Source organism: Dromaius novaehollandiae, chromosome 5, assembly GCF_036370855.1.
Source record: "Dromaius novaehollandiae isolate bDroNov1 chromosome 5, bDroNov1.hap1, whole genome shotgun sequence".
In the NCBI taxonomy this organism is placed as follows: Eukaryota; Metazoa; Chordata; class Aves; order Casuariiformes; family Dromaiidae; genus Dromaius; species Dromaius novaehollandiae.
In genome coordinates, this window is record NC_088102.1 from 36,239,499 (window position 1) to 36,258,023 (window position 18,525).

General features: G+C 37.0%; 1 protein-coding gene across 1 annotated transcript; it reads right to left on the bottom strand.

Annotated features, from left to right (window-relative positions):
* Positions 1-507: 507 nt before the first annotated feature.
* Positions 508-16,409, bottom strand: LOC135328480 (formin-1-like). The gene is made up of 3 exons (XM_064512437.1): positions 16,223-16,409; positions 650-2,299; positions 508-566 (listed from the first exon to the last, which is right to left on the bottom strand). The coding sequence occupies exons 2-3, from the start codon at positions 2,192-2,194 to the stop codon at positions 558-560; spliced, it is 1,554 nt and encodes a 517-aa protein (XP_064368507.1). The 5' UTR covers positions 2,195-2,299; positions 16,223-16,409; the 3' UTR covers positions 508-557.
* Between the last annotated feature and the right edge of the window lie 2,116 nt (positions 16,410-18,525).

Genomic DNA, 18,525 nt, shown 5'->3' on the forward strand with positions numbered 1-18,525 from the left:
CTGAATACCTACTTAACTTGGGTTACAAGGTCATTCAGTAACAACAGTACCAAATACAAGCTGACATAAAGCAATCTATTTGAAAGTAAGTCTTATAAAGCTATGGGTTTTGTTTAAAAAAAAAAAAAAGGAACAGTTTTTCACTCAATCCTTAAGTAGTAAAAAATACTTTCATTACAAACATACTATTTATTATTTAAAAAAGCCAGTACTGGAAAGCATTCATCTGATACTTTCATGGCTGGTCAATTCTGTTAGTTTAAAAATGTATGAAAGAGGACTAACCTGGATGGAAGTGCTGCTGCGTCTGAGTAGTTAATTTTGCTTGTGTAGCGCACTTTTCAAAATGCCTTGCAGTTGCATTCTGATGTAGGCCTGGTTGTCTGATGGCAAATCCCAAGTCTCCAGGTTCAGAAAACTTCAGATAAAACTGTGGCTCCAGATCATTGAAAGAGAGATTTATAGCACCGTGTCTCCCACTGCAATAGTCACTGAACATAGATTCTTCCTCGCTGTTCTGTGTCGGTAATGGGAGAATCCGATGATGCAGCTGTGGGCTAGGCAATCTTGAAGATAAAGGAGAAGGAATAGGTGACATTTGTTTGTGTGTATTAGATAGTGAATATGAATTACTAAAAACATTACTCACTGCTACTAATGAGGGTGAATGCAGCCTTTTCTCTTCCAGTCTAAGATTATTACTTGTCTGAGAAATATCAGGACATTCATTTACAGAGAAGTTCAAAAATAAATGCTTGCTGCTTCCCCCGGATACGGTGGTTCTTTTCTCACATACTGGGCCAGGCAGCTCTCTGTCTACTCTTGTAATTTGTTGCAGCCTCTTCCATTCTGCAGCTTCATCTAAACTGTCACTCTGTATAACTTTCAGAAGGGCTTTATTGAGTGCTCCCACAAGGTTGCATGACTCATCAGTAATGTGCACTCTCTCTCCTTTGTACTGCAAAGCACAGTCATCTCGCTCCTTTTCCTGCAGCACACTGCTTTTAGAGTCTCCAGCAGCTTCATCTACAGAGAATGCATCAGTTCTTGGTATAAGCTCATTGTGTAGTGTTGTGAGAACAGGAGAAACAGTTTCTTTATCTCCTTGAAAATCACGTAAAGACTCTGCATGGGTTTTTACAACTTTTTTAAAACAGGCTCCTGAATCCTGCACTTTGGCAACAGCTCTGATTGCTGGTTTCTCCTTGCATACCTGCTCAGTATACTTGTTACCTCTCAAGCTTTTAGCAGCTGCAGATTTACTTAAGGACTCAATTTTGTTAGATAGACTGTCCTGATACAAGTTTTCCAAAGTGATACTCGGCTGTACCTTCCTAACTTTAGGAATACGTTCTCCATTATCCAATAGTTCAACTGCAACCGCGTCACTGCTGTCTTTCAACACAGAACTGGATATGTCAGCATCCAGTTTCAAAGTTTTTTTGCTTTTGAGAAAACACCCTTCTTTTATCCATCTTTCTGGTTGCATATCTAGTGTCAAATCATCCTTATCTTTTACTGTTAGCCAACTGGAGGCAGAAAAGGAACTGGGAAAGTTTCTGGTAGGAAATGTTGTAGAAAACATCTTCTCATTTTCCAATTGCATGTCTTTCTCACTCAACAAAGAAGGATGTCCTTCATGTATCTTTCTTTTCCCTTTCCTCTGTCTGAATTCCTCAAAGCTCTCTTTCCTTCTATATTTCCTCATTTTTTCTTGATTAAAGTTGTCTTTATCTGTGGAATCCAGAAAGAACTCCTGGTGATGCACAAAACTGGAGTTATCATTACCTTTAAGTTTTGGGCCTCCAGAAACATCTTGTAGCTTTCCCTTCTGATTTCCCATGCTTATGCCCAGAATAGGATGTGATCTCAAAAGATTAGATAACAGTTTTTCATTTTCAGCAGTCAGTTTGAAGAGCTCAATGAGAATGTCCTTCGTGGTAGTTTGCTTGAAAAAAATGTCTCCAAAGTTTTCATGCGGCTGTTCTCTCACCTCCATCTCTGATCTCTCCCTTACTTGACAGCAATTACAAAAACGCTTGCTGCTTCTGTCCAGAGTTACACAGCCTTTGTAAGTAAATCCTCTGACTTTTCCCTCTGGAAGACAGAAGCTGACGTAACAAAGCTCCATAATGGGTTTGTGCAGTTGAAGGATAGCATGCGTGCCTTCCATTATGCTTGCCAAATTAGTCATTCATTTAAATTATGTGCTAAGTGCTTCAAAGCTTGCATGACATAGCATGTGAGGCAGGGAATGGACGGAAGGCATCTGACTAATCTTCGACAATAATATTGTCTGCTGGAAAATAAAGAGAAGCCTGTCAGACTTGATTATAGTAAATTTAATATGACAAATAACCAACCTACAGAAGCACAATTTTCTCTCAATATCTTCTGATGCCAATCTTTTACCTTGAAAAATTTGACACAGAAAGGATGATATTGCTAACACTCATAGTTGGAATCATAATCCTTCTTCTGTACGTCATCCCCCTGTCTCAGGGGATATCAGTCAATGCTCTTACATAAGGTCACAATATGTTCACTAAACCACCTGTTTCAAAAAGGATTTACTTTCTAATGCTACAACCTATTGCCCCCTCTGTGCTAAAAGTTAACTTGCTGCTGAACATTTAGACAAAGGAACCTTATAAGCATATATGTTATCTTTTTTACTCAGGTCAACCAGCAGCATAACCCTGGCACTATCACAGTATAATGAGCTCTCCCTGCTCTATTTCACAAGAAAACATTTAAAAATATCAAAAAGGCTGAAAATTTTGTCCTCATATGTATCTATAGAGATAACCACTCTTTCTTCTTGCAAATCTTCTTGATGCTGGGGTCTGTTTATTTGGTTAGCATACTTAAAGCAAAAGTAAGACTTGTCAGATAAGGTAGCATATAAATTTATTTTGATCCAAAAGGCAATAGAGTAATTGTATTATTACAGGCAGATTTATCGATCTTTGTTATTTCTTTTTCTCTGCACCACATTATATCATCTTAATACAGATGTGGATATATTTGCATTCTTTTATGCAGCAATATACAAGTTGGTTTACTCCTTTTGAGCATTAAATTGGCTTTTTATCCAGAAGGAACTCTGACAGCACAGTCAAAGTGGAGAAGTCTGCAGCTGCTACAAAATGCATAACCATTAAGGAAAGAGCTAAAGCTCAGCAACAAATCCAGCAGCATGCAAAGCTGGAGAGCACCTGCTCCAAGGCTGCTCTTTGTTGAAAGGAGCAGGAATTTCAGTTTTCAGCTTTCAATACATAAGCTCAGCAGAAGTTTCTGTCATCTCAAAATAGCTGAACTTAGGTAATTATTATTACATCAAGCTGTTATATTACTATGTCACACATTTCATTTTTATGTATTTTTATATATTTTTTCAATATTAAAATATTGTATCAGTTTGTAGTATGCAGAGAATCAGATATCAAATGATACCAATGACCTCAACATGAATAATTACTGAATCCTAGCCCTGAGAAGTACTTAAGTCAGTACTGCTGTGGAAGACTGTCTTGTGGTTTCATAGACATTCGACAGCTTCTGAGAAACTTCTGCCCTATTGTTTCTTGTTGCATCCTTGTTTTTCCTTTCCTGAGTTTGGACTTTGAAATTATAACTAAGCTCATATAGCTGAGTAAAAAGAGGGCAGTCTCACTCTTATTCCTTGTATGCAGCCATGCATTCCTGCTGCTTCTCTGGTATTGAACTGAGTGATCTGCAGCCACAGCGTTTGTCACTGGCAGAGCAGCCAAGAGTGATTCACATACAGAAATAACAACCATCAAAGAACAATTCCATCACAGCAGCCATCTTCAAACTACTCATCATTCAACTGTAAAAAGCCAAGCGGTTAGAAACACCCCTTATGGTAGCAGTTTGCCATTACATCAGCTTTGCCATAGCACCAAATTGCACCTTGAGTCAAAACACAAGGAGATTTCAAGATAAGTAGGATATAAATAGTTGTATCATCTTCACATTTCCAAGATTTCTGCAAAGTCTTACAATATCATGTACCTTGGATATGTTCCAGAATTGCAACCAACAAAGAATCCACTCTCAGAGGAAAATCTGACTAGCATCATTACCTGGAGAACCTCTCTATTAAATGGACACTTTCCAGCCAAGTGCTTTCAAGCCCTAATATATTTAGCCTGGGTCCTCAGAAAAAAAAAGGGCAATGTGTATAGAATTATGCACGCTATATGTTTATTACTCCCCCCCCCCCCCCCCCCCCCAAAAAAAAAGACAACTGCAGGCCATTATTTTTCAAATACTGTCAGGGCTGCACAGACAGTAGTTTGGTCTATTGTTATTAAACTGATATTAAAATCACAGCCAGTCTTCAAATTTGCTATTTAAAAGATGCTCTTAGCCACATTTCCACTGCTGCAGTTTCTTTTGTCTGGCAGGACACATTACCTTTGCTCAGCATGATGCGTAGCCTTCCTCCTTTCCCTGATGTTCAAGTAAGCAAGAACCGGAACTCCTTACTTTCCAGGCCCTCCCCAATATCTGATTGTTATTAGGTGATGAGTTTGCTAGTAGTATTTTTCAGTGTTGTGTTATGTAGCTAATTAATACACTAAAAATATTTTTAAAATCATGATAAAATGGTAAAGAAAGCAAGGACAGAAGGATCCAAGTCACAAGCTAAAAGTGCAATAGTAGTATTTATTTACTTGCAACAGTAATATGTTTACTGAGCACCCACTTGTTTGACAAACTCCTCCTGAATATCATTTTCTTCTCTAAAACACATACTTTCAAGTTTCTTTGAAGTTATCATTTGAATAACTGACAAATGTTAGCATTAGAAAGATCAAAAGTGATTATCTCTGTGCGAAGACAATATGTTACAGCTCCTTGCAACAGCTTAGACATAAATAAAAATTCCCCAGCAGAGGCATTCGCACTACAAGCCTATATTCTATTTACTGGAATGTGACAAAGATTTCAAAATTACAGTACTTAATTACTTGTGTAATAGTTTAGCTATATTGTATCCTGTTAGCAATAGTAGCTTAAAATTTCTTCTTGACTTCACAAGCACTGACCTATGCTAGCAAAGAGTTGTTAAGGAATAAAAAAAACACAGAGTCTATGCCAGATATCAGACTCATGTTATTAAATTTAAAATCCCAGGCAATGGCACAAGGGAAGTAGTCAAGCATATTAAACAGTCTTGCCAACAAATTATTGCAACACATGAAAGGATAACACAGAACATAAGGTTGAAAGTCATCAAGCTAATCCACAGTGTAGAGCTTTGTATACCAAAGAACAAATGTTTAAACAAAAAAGAAAAATAAATAAAAAAATTAAGTGGAAGTCACCAGGAAAGCATGTTAAAATGCCTTGGATCTTAGTAAAATCTCTGGTTACATCATTCTGTCCAAATTAATCTAGCACAGGACTGAGTCCATAAAACATAGTAGTCTGAAATTCAACTCCCTGAATACAGTATCTTTGTAATCTGAAGAAAAGGACATCTAAAAGTCTTAAATGTAAAACCGTCACTTAATAAATATAATCTACATATTGCTGTAAAGTCAATTAAAATTGTTTTAACAACTTTCTGTATGGCCTGCATAATATGATGAAAACTTAGTACCTCATTAGAAGCAAATACATTCTTAGGAGTCAAACTTGCCTGTTCTTGTTCTCAGTCTTTTACAGAACATTGTCTCATTTGAGCTAGCTGCAAAGAAGCTGAAAATCAAGATCTGTTATTACATATTACCTTTTCGCTGCATGGAAGATGGAAAAACACCCAGTGACAATAATTCTGATATTAGACTAGTCAGGTTGTGAAACAAACATAAGGGGAATGCATTACCCACACAACCTGTTCTCAGAAATTGTTTTAAAAAGTCTACACCACAAAACCCAAATTATATTGAAATTGATTCCACTAATAGCTTAAAGTATTTCTGAAGTGATAAAAATATTTTTTCCACATGCAGTAGTAGCTAATTACGTCAGTCTGTAGTTTCAAAATTATTGAAATGTTTGGTTTAAAACAGTGGATTTCTTCACTGTAAGCATCACAACTGTTGATAAATATTTTCATTTATGCTGTTATCAAGAAAGACCCCTTATTCATATTTTTGCTTCTATGATTTGAGCCAAGCGACCTCCAATGTAATTTATTTAAGTTGAATGCCAGACATAAACAATGATCTTTCTACTACAACCACGTAAAAATAAGAAAGGGAATCTTTTTTGCTCCAAAATATAATTTTTGTGCTATGTCTCAAGTCTGCTAGCAGATTTTTGGTACAATTTCAATATTCTTTCTTCAGCATAACTACAGGAATCTCTGCATTCAACATCATGTCTAATGTAACAACGAGTTTACTCTTACTTTAGAGTAAGAACGAATAACTAGTTCCCGAGCAAAGCAGTAAGTGCAGTAGCTCTGGAGGTACATCAACTAGTTTTACTCATCTGCGCTAACTCATGAGCCCTTCCTCTCCCAAAGTCACATGGTGGGAGGAGGTTACATAAGCCTTTCAACTAAGGAACAGAGAATTTAAAAGTTATTGTAAAAGCACAAAAATTCAAAAGGGTATTTTAAAAGGGTAATAAATATCATAAGGACATCTATAGAATCTGTATTAGAAAAGATTTCAAAAGCAACATGCATAATTTCAGTGATATCCTTGAAAAAGAGCATTCCCGTTCACTGCATTTCTTAGTAGCGGTTACTTATACAGCAGCTTAGATCTCCATAATATTCCTTCAATTAAAAATATTGACATGCCATGTTAGTAGCTTTCATTTTACAGTAGATGCATGATAATAAAAAAGAAAAAAGGGTTTCCAACTGTTTCCAACCCAACATAGGGTTTCCTATGCTTCCTGTAAAAATGCTTACCCTGATGTATTTTGTTGCAGTCCCTACTTAAAGTCAACTTTCTCTGATTAGCTAAACGAATATTTTGAAAATATGCTCCCTAAAATGCATCTTTTAATGCTGACTCTTTTCCTACGTGCTTTTGGGTCTGAAAGACAGAATGACAGAAACAGAACAGAAAATCAAAGGAACACAGACAGAAAAATGAGGAGGGAAGGAGATGTGAAAATGGTCAGCACAGTTAGAAAAAGACAACACCCCTTCAATCTTCAAATGCCAGAAGTTAATCACAGATTTCTGCAGATACAATGTGTTTGAAGTCTCTCTTCTCAAATACAAAACTTTGATCAGCCAAATCCCTATCCTTGTTTCCAATCCCTGGACGCAAATCAATCTTCCATCTAAACAAGGTAAGATATTTTCCTATGAGTGCTACTCTAGCATGCTCATCTTTCTTCAATTTAAAAAATTTCCAGGAGATCCTTAAACTAGAAAGTAATTTTAAAGAACACATTGTTATTATATCAGTCTTCCTACAAATCTTCCTTTCCAGCAAAATATTGTGCCAAATAATTCTTCATCTCTCCTCCAATAGATAAAGAATGAGCCAATATAGCTTTAAGAGACTAACATTTCTGTTAGTCCTACACAGGACCAACATGAGGAACACTTTTTCTGCTGGATCAGTCTTGATTGTAGGTCAGTAGGATAGATTTTAATGTTTGGTAAGGAACTTTCCCATTGGTTGAGATTAAAAGGTAAGCAAATATAAGCCTTTGTTTCAGGTCCATAGGAAATTAAATTAGGCAGAATCTTTTGATTCACAAAGCATTAAAAACCTCCAGCTAATTAGGTGAACCAATGCTGCTCTTATCACAATAATAGAAACTCCAGATTATCTGGCACTCCTGATGCATTAGAGACAAGTATATTTTCCAAGGTTTACTAAAATGGCCACTAGCATGGTACAGGTCGACCAGGTAGTTTATATTCATAGTGTTTGAAACAACAGAACTTAATCCATAAAGTAAACTATCCTCTTAATCATCTACTTAAACCATGTTAATGGTTTCTTATTGATCCCCAAAGTGCAACATCAACATATGCCAAGAGATGGTATTTCAATATTCTAGCATGCATATAATATAGGCAACATGCTATAGGCAAACAGTAGTATACTTAACAGGGTATGCTGACCAGCAGAACAGGTAAATCCTGTTGTCTATCAAAATCAAAGGCTCCCTCATGAAGGGCTGTATGATATACAGGAAGTAAATGAAACAAGTTTCTCCTTTGGGAAAAGTAATTACATTTTAAAATGAAGAATACAATTTGAATGTAATTTGGAGAAAAGCAGTATTCTGATAAACAGTCATTTTTATACTTTTTGAACAGATCCAATTAGGTTATACTCTCTATCTCAATCTAAACAAGTATTATATTTGGCCTATCAATAAAAATTCCAGTACTATAAATTCCCATGTGAGTATATGCATTTATAAAAGAATTTCCAAATAAACATATTGCCTCAGAGGTGTCAAATATATCATATAGGTTTGATAAGTGAGAAACTGAAATTTCAGAACCAGATCATCACTAGTCAAATTCCTCAACTTAAAGTGGCCTAAGATAAACCATTGATGAGCATTCTGCTTCAGAACTACAGAAACATCAAGTTTTTGAAGAGTTTTTTTAAAGGATCGGAACCCATCATTAATCAACTAAAAATAACACCCCCCCCCCCCCCACAAAAATACAGACTAAAATCCACAAACCCAACAGATTGCTGTTCTCCTTCAGAACCAGGACAGGGCAAATTCTGTCTACTCCATGTGGAAGTAACAGAATTTTAAGTTAGTAAGGAGAAATACTTTCTCCATTTAGACAGATGGCCAGACCAGGAAATTTAAACTCACAGAATCACAGACAGTTGAGGTCAGAGGGACCTTTAAAGATCATCCGGTTCAACCCCCCTGCTCAAGCAGGGTCACCAAGAGCAGGTTGCCCAGGACCCTGTCCAGACAACTTTTGAGCATCTCCAAGGATGGAGAATCCACAACCTCTCTGGGCAACCTGCTCCAGTGCTCAGTCACCCGCAAAGTAAAGAAGTTTTTGCTTCTGTTCAGATGCAACTTCTTCTGTTCCAGTTTGTCAAACATTCATAAATAACTTTTTCAGAAGGAATGTACCTTCCCGTCAGCTCTATTTTTGAATGTGGAATACAAGGAAGAAAGTAGTTACATGGATTCGAAGAAGACAAAGAATGATGCCTTTGTGAAAGAGTGGAATTGTGTAAGAATTGATTCCTGGAGAAGACAGCCGTATTAAGACTATGGAAACTGAAACGGAAGCACTGGGGGTATAGAAAGATGCTAATGGAAACCCTGACAGCAAATAATATGAACTCTCCTTTAGTTTGTCTCCTCTGCCCACAATACTTCCTGAATATAAACCAAAACAATTTGGAAATGGGAAAAACAACTTGCGTAATTAGACTTAAAAACTCTACTTTAGCTGCACTAGTAAGTTTTTTTTTTGCAGTTTTAGTTACAAAAAGCGACAAGACCCCTGTTGGCCCAAGACTGTTAGACTGACATGAAAATTCTCATCCTGCTGTAGTCTAGTTCAATTTAGCAAAGCACTATACTGCTTTCTGAAACATATGTCAGCAAGTTAAAAAAAAAAAAGACAACGCACAACATATCTTATTCCTACTAACACTCTTTTAGTAAAGCTCAACCGCACAATAGGAACTATTTGTCCCACATCTGTTTGAGAAAGGTGATTGATTTGCAACAAGTTACCAAATGAGACTTCCATCACAAACTCACCCATCCTACTGCTTAAGAGGTTGTTAATAAAAATTCCGGTGTTGGGTATTCTAACTGTGATAAATATCTAGTGTAATAAATGGTAAATCAGCAGACATTAAACGAAAGAAAGAATGAAGGCAATCTGTACGCATATCGCAAACAAATCACTCCTAACACAGTAGCAGTCTGTTTGAAGCAGAATGTTTCAAGAGATAAAGTGTTTAAACAAACAAACCAACCCCGTCTGCACTTCAGTCAGGTTTTTACATTCGCCATCTTGCTCCTGGGCACTTAGCAGGGAAAGAAGCAAGAGAACAGATGAGTCAAGCACCTTGCTTCCAGTTTTTTGCAATATAACAGAGTTTTACAATTGCTAAAAAGATAAATTGCAAGAAAAGTACCACTAAGAACATTGCATTCCAGGTAAAGATATGTTCAGCATATTGGATTTGCAGCAAAATGCCAATCCTATGCCAATTTCTTCATAGCCTTATAAATAAGGGAGGTTTTTCTAAGTGATGGCAACAAAATGGCCTACAAAGTTAAGGATACTAAACTGGTTTAATACACTATAAGATGATCAAAACTACCTTCATCATCTTTTGCCCCACTCCTCCAGCCCTGTTTGCAAAAACAACTGCACTCTTTTTTTTTTTAGTGAAATTTTTCTTAGGAAAAACATTTCAAGAGGCAATACTTGGCATGGAAAATTGCAGCTAAATTAAAGTGTCAAAGATATAACTGAAAAGAGGGTCTTACAATGAAAAATGCCTGAACAACTATAATATAGATAGTAGTAATCAATCTTGCTGTATTTTACACTCAGAAAAAGTTTATTTTACACACAAACAAAGCAAGAAGAAGCTCTATTTTGCTTAATATATGAAACAACAACTAGACTTTATTTCAATGACCAACACCAACCCTTAGATCTTCTCTCCTTAATGACACACCTACAGCTAACAGATATTACAGTACTTTAGAGAGTGAGGCTGCCATTCTGGCCCTGGTCTAGCAGTCCAACCCAGCAACAACAGTTCATTTCCGCCTTGATTAACAAAGAGTAAAGTCATCCTCACAATACTCCTGACCATGTTTTCTTCATTTCTTATCACATAAGGAAAATTCAGAAAAGCTAAAGTACCAGATACAGATCTTGGGAACTTCATTATGCTTTCACCGTATCTAGCAGACACACATGCAAACTGCTACTTTTCAAAGGGATTAAAAATATATTTAATAAACAAAAAATAACCCAAAATCTCCTTGCTGATAAGAAAAAAGTATTTTTCCAAATCTGGAAATTAAAATGAATGACTATTTCATCTATTCTAAAATAAATACAGGGTTTATTTCTCAACAACAGCATTAAATGGATATTCTGTGCTTAATTAATTATGCATTAATGTTATAGATAGACCTTATTAAAAGAAATAACCCTCTCCTACAATTTTCTGTGCCTAAGATGAAATAATATAAAGTCTTATAACTTAAAATATAAAAACGTTCCTGGATATGTGTACAGGAGCATGTGGATAACATTCAGCTGAACTCATTAAGTGATGTAAAAACTAATTACAGGCAAGAGGAAGCATTTTTTCCCTGAGGACAGAGAGGCCTTAAGGAAAAGCTGTACTAGTTGCTAGTCGGCTGATTTTCAAGGAATAAACAAGATAAAAGCCGTATTAGACCAAAACAGCTTGTGCAGACCTCTGTTCACATGTCTAAAATATAATCCTTTTGTATCTCAACAGAAAATTACAGTATGGTCAGCAGAAGTAAAATGAAAACATGACATTAATAGCAAAAAAGCTAATAAAAAATTTAAAGATCTTATTTGTATGTTTTAGTTTTGGGACACAAACTGCACACATGACCTTTTTTCCCCCCCCATATACTAGTTTTAACTCAGATAAGTAATCCTGCATAGAATAAAACATTTTTATTTAATACTTTATCTTTGGGTAAGTTTTACAGGATACACAGTAGATTATTTCCACTCCATGCAGCATGTACAGGGTATTTCTACAGAAAAAACAAAATGACATTTTTTCAACAGAAAAATTGTCTGCTTGTTAAATTAAACTAAGCTTTTCTAGTTTTCATTTTCCAGACTGCCAACTCTACAGGAAAGAGCTGTATCTTCTCCTGTTTTTATATAACAGCTTGATCTTCCAAATATTTATTATTGATCAGAATATTTTTTCAGGTGTGGTTTGAAGAAGTAAAAAATGCTAGATTTTCTGGAAAATGTTTTTAAATAGAATACTGAATAATGTTTGTTAGCATTTTCCCTAAAATGATAAACATGGAAGTGTCAAAGATTAAAACTTTATCAATACTATTTCACTTTTAGCTTACACTTTTAGTTTTATGTTCTAGATACATATTTCCTCCAAAGCAGTATCATGAGGTGCTTTCCAGAGTGTAAGTATATTTTGCTGTATGCATATCGGGTGAAGGAGCTGAGTTGCCGAGATTATCGCTAGGAATAGCTCACTACGGTTTGCATTGTGTACCATTTTTAGTTTCGCTAAGCCAAAACACTAGGTTTATATTTGCTTAATTATTGTGTGTCCATGTTTGTTAGTTTCATGATGATATTTAAAACAAGTATTAAGTGTGCTGCGCTTCACATCAAAGAGCTTTCCCCAAACATCACTTCCAGAGACACTTCTGGCATACCCACATACTCTGAAGACAGGAATAAGAACTTTAAACCCAAAATAGTACTTCAGGAAAGCCCAAGAGAAGAAAACTAAAAGGCTATGTTATGGTAAATCTTTCAGCTATCTGATGAGCAGAGAGAATAATTCTGGCTGCAAGAGTTTGCAAGAGTTTGGACCAATCAGAAAAGGAGATGTAGATGCCAAGGAAGCTTCAGTAGTGAAGACAGAAGGGAAATGGAATTCAAATGAATAATAATTTAAAAAAAAGACAAATCCAACAACAACACTTTTCATTTTAGGAACACCACTCCGCTCCCACCCTTTGGCACAAAGCCAGCAAGCTTTGAATATATCTTTCTATAAGTAAAGCTCAAAGATGCTGTCCCACATTAAGTTCTTGGGAATCAAGGAAAAAAAAAAAATCCTGAAACATGTATTTCACAAGTGACAAACCTATTCTTAACTATGCATATTTTAAAATATTCTATAAAAGTATGCAAACTTTGAGAATAGACTCAGAAAGCTTTTCAACCCTTCCTCCTCCCCAAACGTTAGTGATCTTAGAATTGCTCTACTCTTAAAGAACTCTGAGTACCAAATTAGAAAGCCTCCAAAAATGGTATTTATAGTTCAAGTTTTGAAAACTTCAGCTGTACTGGGATGAAATGGGTTTATGACTTGTGATAATCATATTAACACTTCAAGGCTGGAAGCGTTAAAAAAAAGAGCACTATGGTTCTATCTATTTTCTTCAGTGAAGCTTTTTGCTAGCAATATTTCATAGATTTCATAGGTAAATGTTTTGGACATATGACTACAATTAACAGAAGTTTTAAAAATTTGATTGTTCTCGATCTGATAGGATAGATTACAGATTTTCAAAAGGCCTGTTATGCAAATACAAATCTATGCAGTATTGGCTTTGATATATTCAGCCTGGTGTGTCTGTCCTGTTTTAAAAAACCCTCAGAACACATAGCAGCTTCCATGCTACAGCTCTACATTCTACAGGTTCTACTATCCCAGAGGAACATTAATCTAAACAGATTTTAGGCATGTTGTCAGACCAAAAATCAATAATAATCACAAGCACTGACTTCTAGTGCTTGGTCATTAAAACAACAGCACAGTCTTTGCATCTACTCTCTCCAGATATGTGCAAATAAATATGGGTAGTCACAACAAGCAAAGATAGCAATGAGAAATAACTATTAAAAATAAAAAAGGGGAGTTGTGTACAAAAGAATAACACATAAATATATAAAACATTCTGAAAAAACAGAAATGATTTACACACAGTTAGCATTCAGATTTCAGCCAGTTGTAGTTATTTGATTCCTCCAAGATGGACAGTTTCTTTCCTTTTTGCGGCTCTTCATGATAACTAAAAGCTAATGGAATATACATCCAGAATATGTAATTAACTAATGTATAATTGACTATATATTAAAAAAGCCTAAGAGATCAAAGCTAGAAGACGACCTTATTTCATGCCAAAATAGCTAAAGCACAATTAAAAGTTGACATACATTTCTGAGATGCTAAGAAGATTGGGTGGAGAAAGGAATGCAAACTAATTTTTGAAAACAGCAACAGAGAGGCACATGGAAATTTCTCTCTCATTCAATCTTTAAATGATATAATAAAATAAAAAGCAGAAAGCTGCCCCACTGTAGACCTCTATGATTGGCCTTGCTTTCTTTTTCCTGCTCTTGGCCAGCAGAGCATCATTTGAGACCTATTCCAAAAGGCTGCTTTTTCACTTTTGCTTCCACTTTCAAACATTTTATGCATGTAAGTGAAAACAGGATCAAAGACTCAGAAAGGATTACCTTTTTAAATGGCATTGTAAAGAGCCAAGATCACACTTGTTTTTACATAGACAAATCATCAACAGTTCTTAAACAAAGCTGAAGTTATTCTCCCTTTTTCCCCAGAAAGATGATGGATAGAGATGGTAGGATATTAGTCTTTTCCTAGTTAAAAAAAACAAAAAACAAAAAACACAAGACATAGTTCCTTAGATCTCAGATAAAATTGACCCTTTACAATATTTTTTTATATTCTGAAAAATGTCAGTATGAAGCTGACATTCATTACATTGTCATTTATTTTCAAAAGCTGCCATCTCTGAGCATTCTAGTTGATACTGGCTATAGATTCCACAAAAGAAAAAGGTCTTTCCCAGTCTCCAGTTTCTAAATTGTCTCAGAGCAAGATTTCCTCCAGTTTACCATCTTATACTAGCAATACATTATTCTCTTTAAATATATTAAGTTTATTTTAAATTAAGTGAACAAGGATTGATAGATGGACCCACTCTACATAGATATGAGAAATCAAAGACAGAAGTCTGTAGTATTAATACAAATAATTTATCTACGTTGAAATCATCCCTAAGAAATTGTTTGAAAGGAAAAATCCAAATTTTCTGGAAATACCTGTCGATGCAAGAAAGCCTCTACAGAAACAATTTACTTTTACCCATGCCTTTATTTCAATCTCATCCTAACAAATTACAAAATATTAGAGAAACATTCACCCCTTGGCTACTACTTACTATATGATTAAGTCAGTTATGCCCATGTACCTGTACACTTCACACACATATAAAAAACAAAAGGGAACATGCATGTTCATGACACTTGACTTTCAATGAGATAGGTTTCACTTAAGTCAAAACTAGTTTCCATTGCAGCGTTAAGAAAATATTTCACAAGAGGGGTTGATTCCATACCAGTCTGCAACTTTCTATCCCTAGACATTATGTCTATAGTCATTCAAATTAAGTTAACAATGTTATGGGTTTTATTTATTTAGTACTGTAAAAATATTTTCTTCTTCCTCTCTTCCACTTTCCATTTAAACCCAAGTGGCAGAAAAACAATTGCTGCTGAAACTTACTCAAACAAACCAATTCACCTGCAAGCAGAGGCCAAACTACCTGAAACGTGAAAGCTTCAGAATGTTAGGTGTAAGAAAGAGTTTACCTTATCTTCATAGTAACATTACTTATACACTTGTAGCAGTATCTTTAAATCTGTACATAATGGTCTGATGATAGCATTTGCACAGGATGTTTCTACAAGTAAAATTATCATTAAACTGTGATGAACAATTCAAAGTATAGATGGTAATAAATGTTCTAAATGACTAAAATTATAGAAGACATCAAAACTTGTCTATCATTTCTCAACTTTTTTTTTTTTTCCAGCAAGAGAAGGGTTTCTCCAGAATGTCAAAATGAGTACTTTTAACCGTTCTCCAACATGTAGAAGGAATTTACAAATTACATTATATTCCAATTCAGGGTAACAGTTGAGCAGCCTCATTTGTAATGGTGATTCCCATAAGTCCTACAATTCTGAGTAACAGATTGTCTGAATACTCTAAATATTAATCACGTGTTTTCCACTTATCTACCCTCCCCAGTGCATGAAGAAATTTGCATCCATCAAATGCATGACAGCAATCTGCATTTCTCACTTTACTGAATTTATCCCATGCTTAAGCAGAAAAAGAGCATACAGTTTTGAAAGGTATTTTGGGGTAGGAGAAATGACCCAGTAACATCTTACATGAGTAGCACTGACAGGAAAGGGGGTGAGAGGAAAGCTAAAGACTTTATTAGGACTGCAAGAGAAACTAAGAGATCCCAGCTTTCATGTTCCCTCGGGAGCTATTTATAAATAAGCGGGGGGGGGGGGGGGGGATGCTAATAAGGACTAAATATCTCCTTTCTTTGCACGGATAACTTTGTGTTTTCATTTTTCCATCCATTCGTTGCAGCAGAGGAAACCATGGCAGGGAACTGGGCAGATGGGCATAGTAGCAGACAGAAACAAATCCAAGGGTATTACCTTGCGAGAAGTGGAGCCCTGGGTTCAGATGCTCCTGCTGCCGGTGCAGGTGCAGGTGCAGGGGAGGGCACAGGATGCTGAGTGGCTGCGCGGCTGCAGCTGCCCGTGCGGTTCGCGGGCGACGCCGCCGCCGCCGCCGCCGCCGCCTCCCCTCGGGGAGCGCCGCTGCCGCCGCGGCGCCTGCCGCCTGCCCGGTGCCCCTGCCTTCGCGTCCGGGCTCATTCCCGGCACGGGAGCCCCTCGGCGTGCGTGCCTCCTCCGGCCGCGGGGGAGGAGGAGACACGGGAGGACTGACAGGGCGAGTGACCAATCCTCAGGCTGAGCAGCTGCCCCGCTCGGCTGCACAGCCAACCGCGCAGCAGCGGACACTGGCCAAGAGGAGAGCGGCCGCCCCCTCACTTAAGGCAGGGGGCAGACGGGCGACAGACCCCGGAGCGCCAGCCGGCCCCATCGCTGGCCTGCACAGGCTACACGCGTGCAGGACGATGTCCTTCTCGCCTTGTTCCTCTGCAGAAGGGTTACTGCGGGCTGGAGGCATTTTGCGTCTCTGCAGAAGGACTGCCTTCTGCCGTGCAGTCTTGATGCTTGATGTGTCAGAAAACAGATTCTTCCAGCAAAGTCGAGGTTTCTGAGGGTGATAATACACGGAGGCTTCAGCCTAGTTATTTTTGCCATAAACTGTCTTTGCGTAATCCATCAAATCTGTTCTTCCCCTGGAAGAACATCACTGCCAATTGTCCAATTGTATAGCTACTGCTTATCCAGGTAGTTGCAATATGCCTCTTAAACAATCCAGCCTTAACCTTAACTCCAAACTGCAACATTGGAGGGTAAGGGATCCTACCCTATATTCCTAAGCACTGCTTGAATCAGTAAATCACAGCACACACTCATTTCCTAAACCAGCTCACAAAAGAGGCAATATCTAAAGCTACTTTAAGGTGCAGGATTTTATATGGAGTAAGGAAATAACCTAGTTTATTTGGTCCACAGATTATTTCCTACAAGTAATCTTCCTGGTATTGCTCACTGGAAGCACTCCATTCTGACAGCCCTTTGTAACAAGACAATTCAGAAATAACACAATTAAGGTTAAAACACTTCTAGTAACAGACCCTCTTGGGAGAAAGAGTAGTGTTGTGATTCCCATTGGTGTTTAGGATCATCACGAATGTTGAAATATTGCAATGAAATATCATTTCTCACCGTAACTTGCAGCCTGCCAAAAATGTCACGTTTGGTTCCACTGACCTTCATTATCCACCTTTACTTGAAACACGGGAGATCTTCACATTCCTGTCATTTTAGGCTATTTCCCATTGCTGTCTATGTAAAGAGCCAAAATGAATCCTTTTGAAATCTTAACAAATTGAGTTTTCTCCTCCTTACCTGAAATTTTCTGGCCATAAACTGATTGCCTATACCAAACCACTAGCTTATATTGTGCAGATTGAGAGATGTGTACAGACTAGGAAATGGAAAAAAATGATGATTGAAAATAAGGCTCTCCCTTCTGATGTTTAGTACTTGCAAACAAAGATTAAAGATTACGTTGTTTTGATAACCTCCCTTTTTGCAGGCACATGGTCTGTATGTAGAGAAAGGAGGGAGAGTTCACAAAAAGCAACCAACATGAAATGATTATGTCAGGCTGCAATGTAGGGCACACCGAGAGCAAAACCTAATCTCTGAGAGGTTTCCACTTCATCTGCACTCATCTGCGTAATCAGCTTTTCATCTTGTCATAGGATAAATGCAACCTGCCTTCTGCTTCACTTACCCTATATAGAATGATAGTATAGATTAATATGAAACAAGCTGTGAGTTTATGTAGAGATGTATTCTGAAAGTAACTTGAAACTATTCAGTTTTTAAAGGAACATTAAAGGTTCAAAGTCACCTATTTGCTAAGTTACTACATTAACTAGACTTGAAAGCTATTCACTATATCTATAGCAGGCAAACTGAGCCTCCTTTAGATGAAACAACCCTTACTTCCAGATGCCTTTTAACTTCTTAATCTGTGACTTTCTGGATGGTAAGCAATGATACCTGTTGCTTAAAGAACCTTTCAGGAGCTTTCGTAAACTGTCCAATCCACTGAATAACCCAAGGTGTTTTGTGGATCTAGTAAGAATGACTATCATTTGTTTTAGTCCCAGGTCCACTGGGTGCAGAAGACTCATACAACTGGAGGCATTCATGTAACACAGGAAAGAGCAACAGCTTGCTGTTCAGGCTGCCGCTTTATTTGCGGAAGTATCACCAGGAGTCATAGTTTGCTCAGCAACTCAAACAACAAA

Bases quoted from the DNA above. Each gene is read 5' to 3' on its own strand.
- LOC135328480 (XM_064512437.1), bottom strand. From the start codon at position 2,194: ATGACTAATTTGGCAAGCATAATGGAAGGCACGCATGCTATCCTTCAA.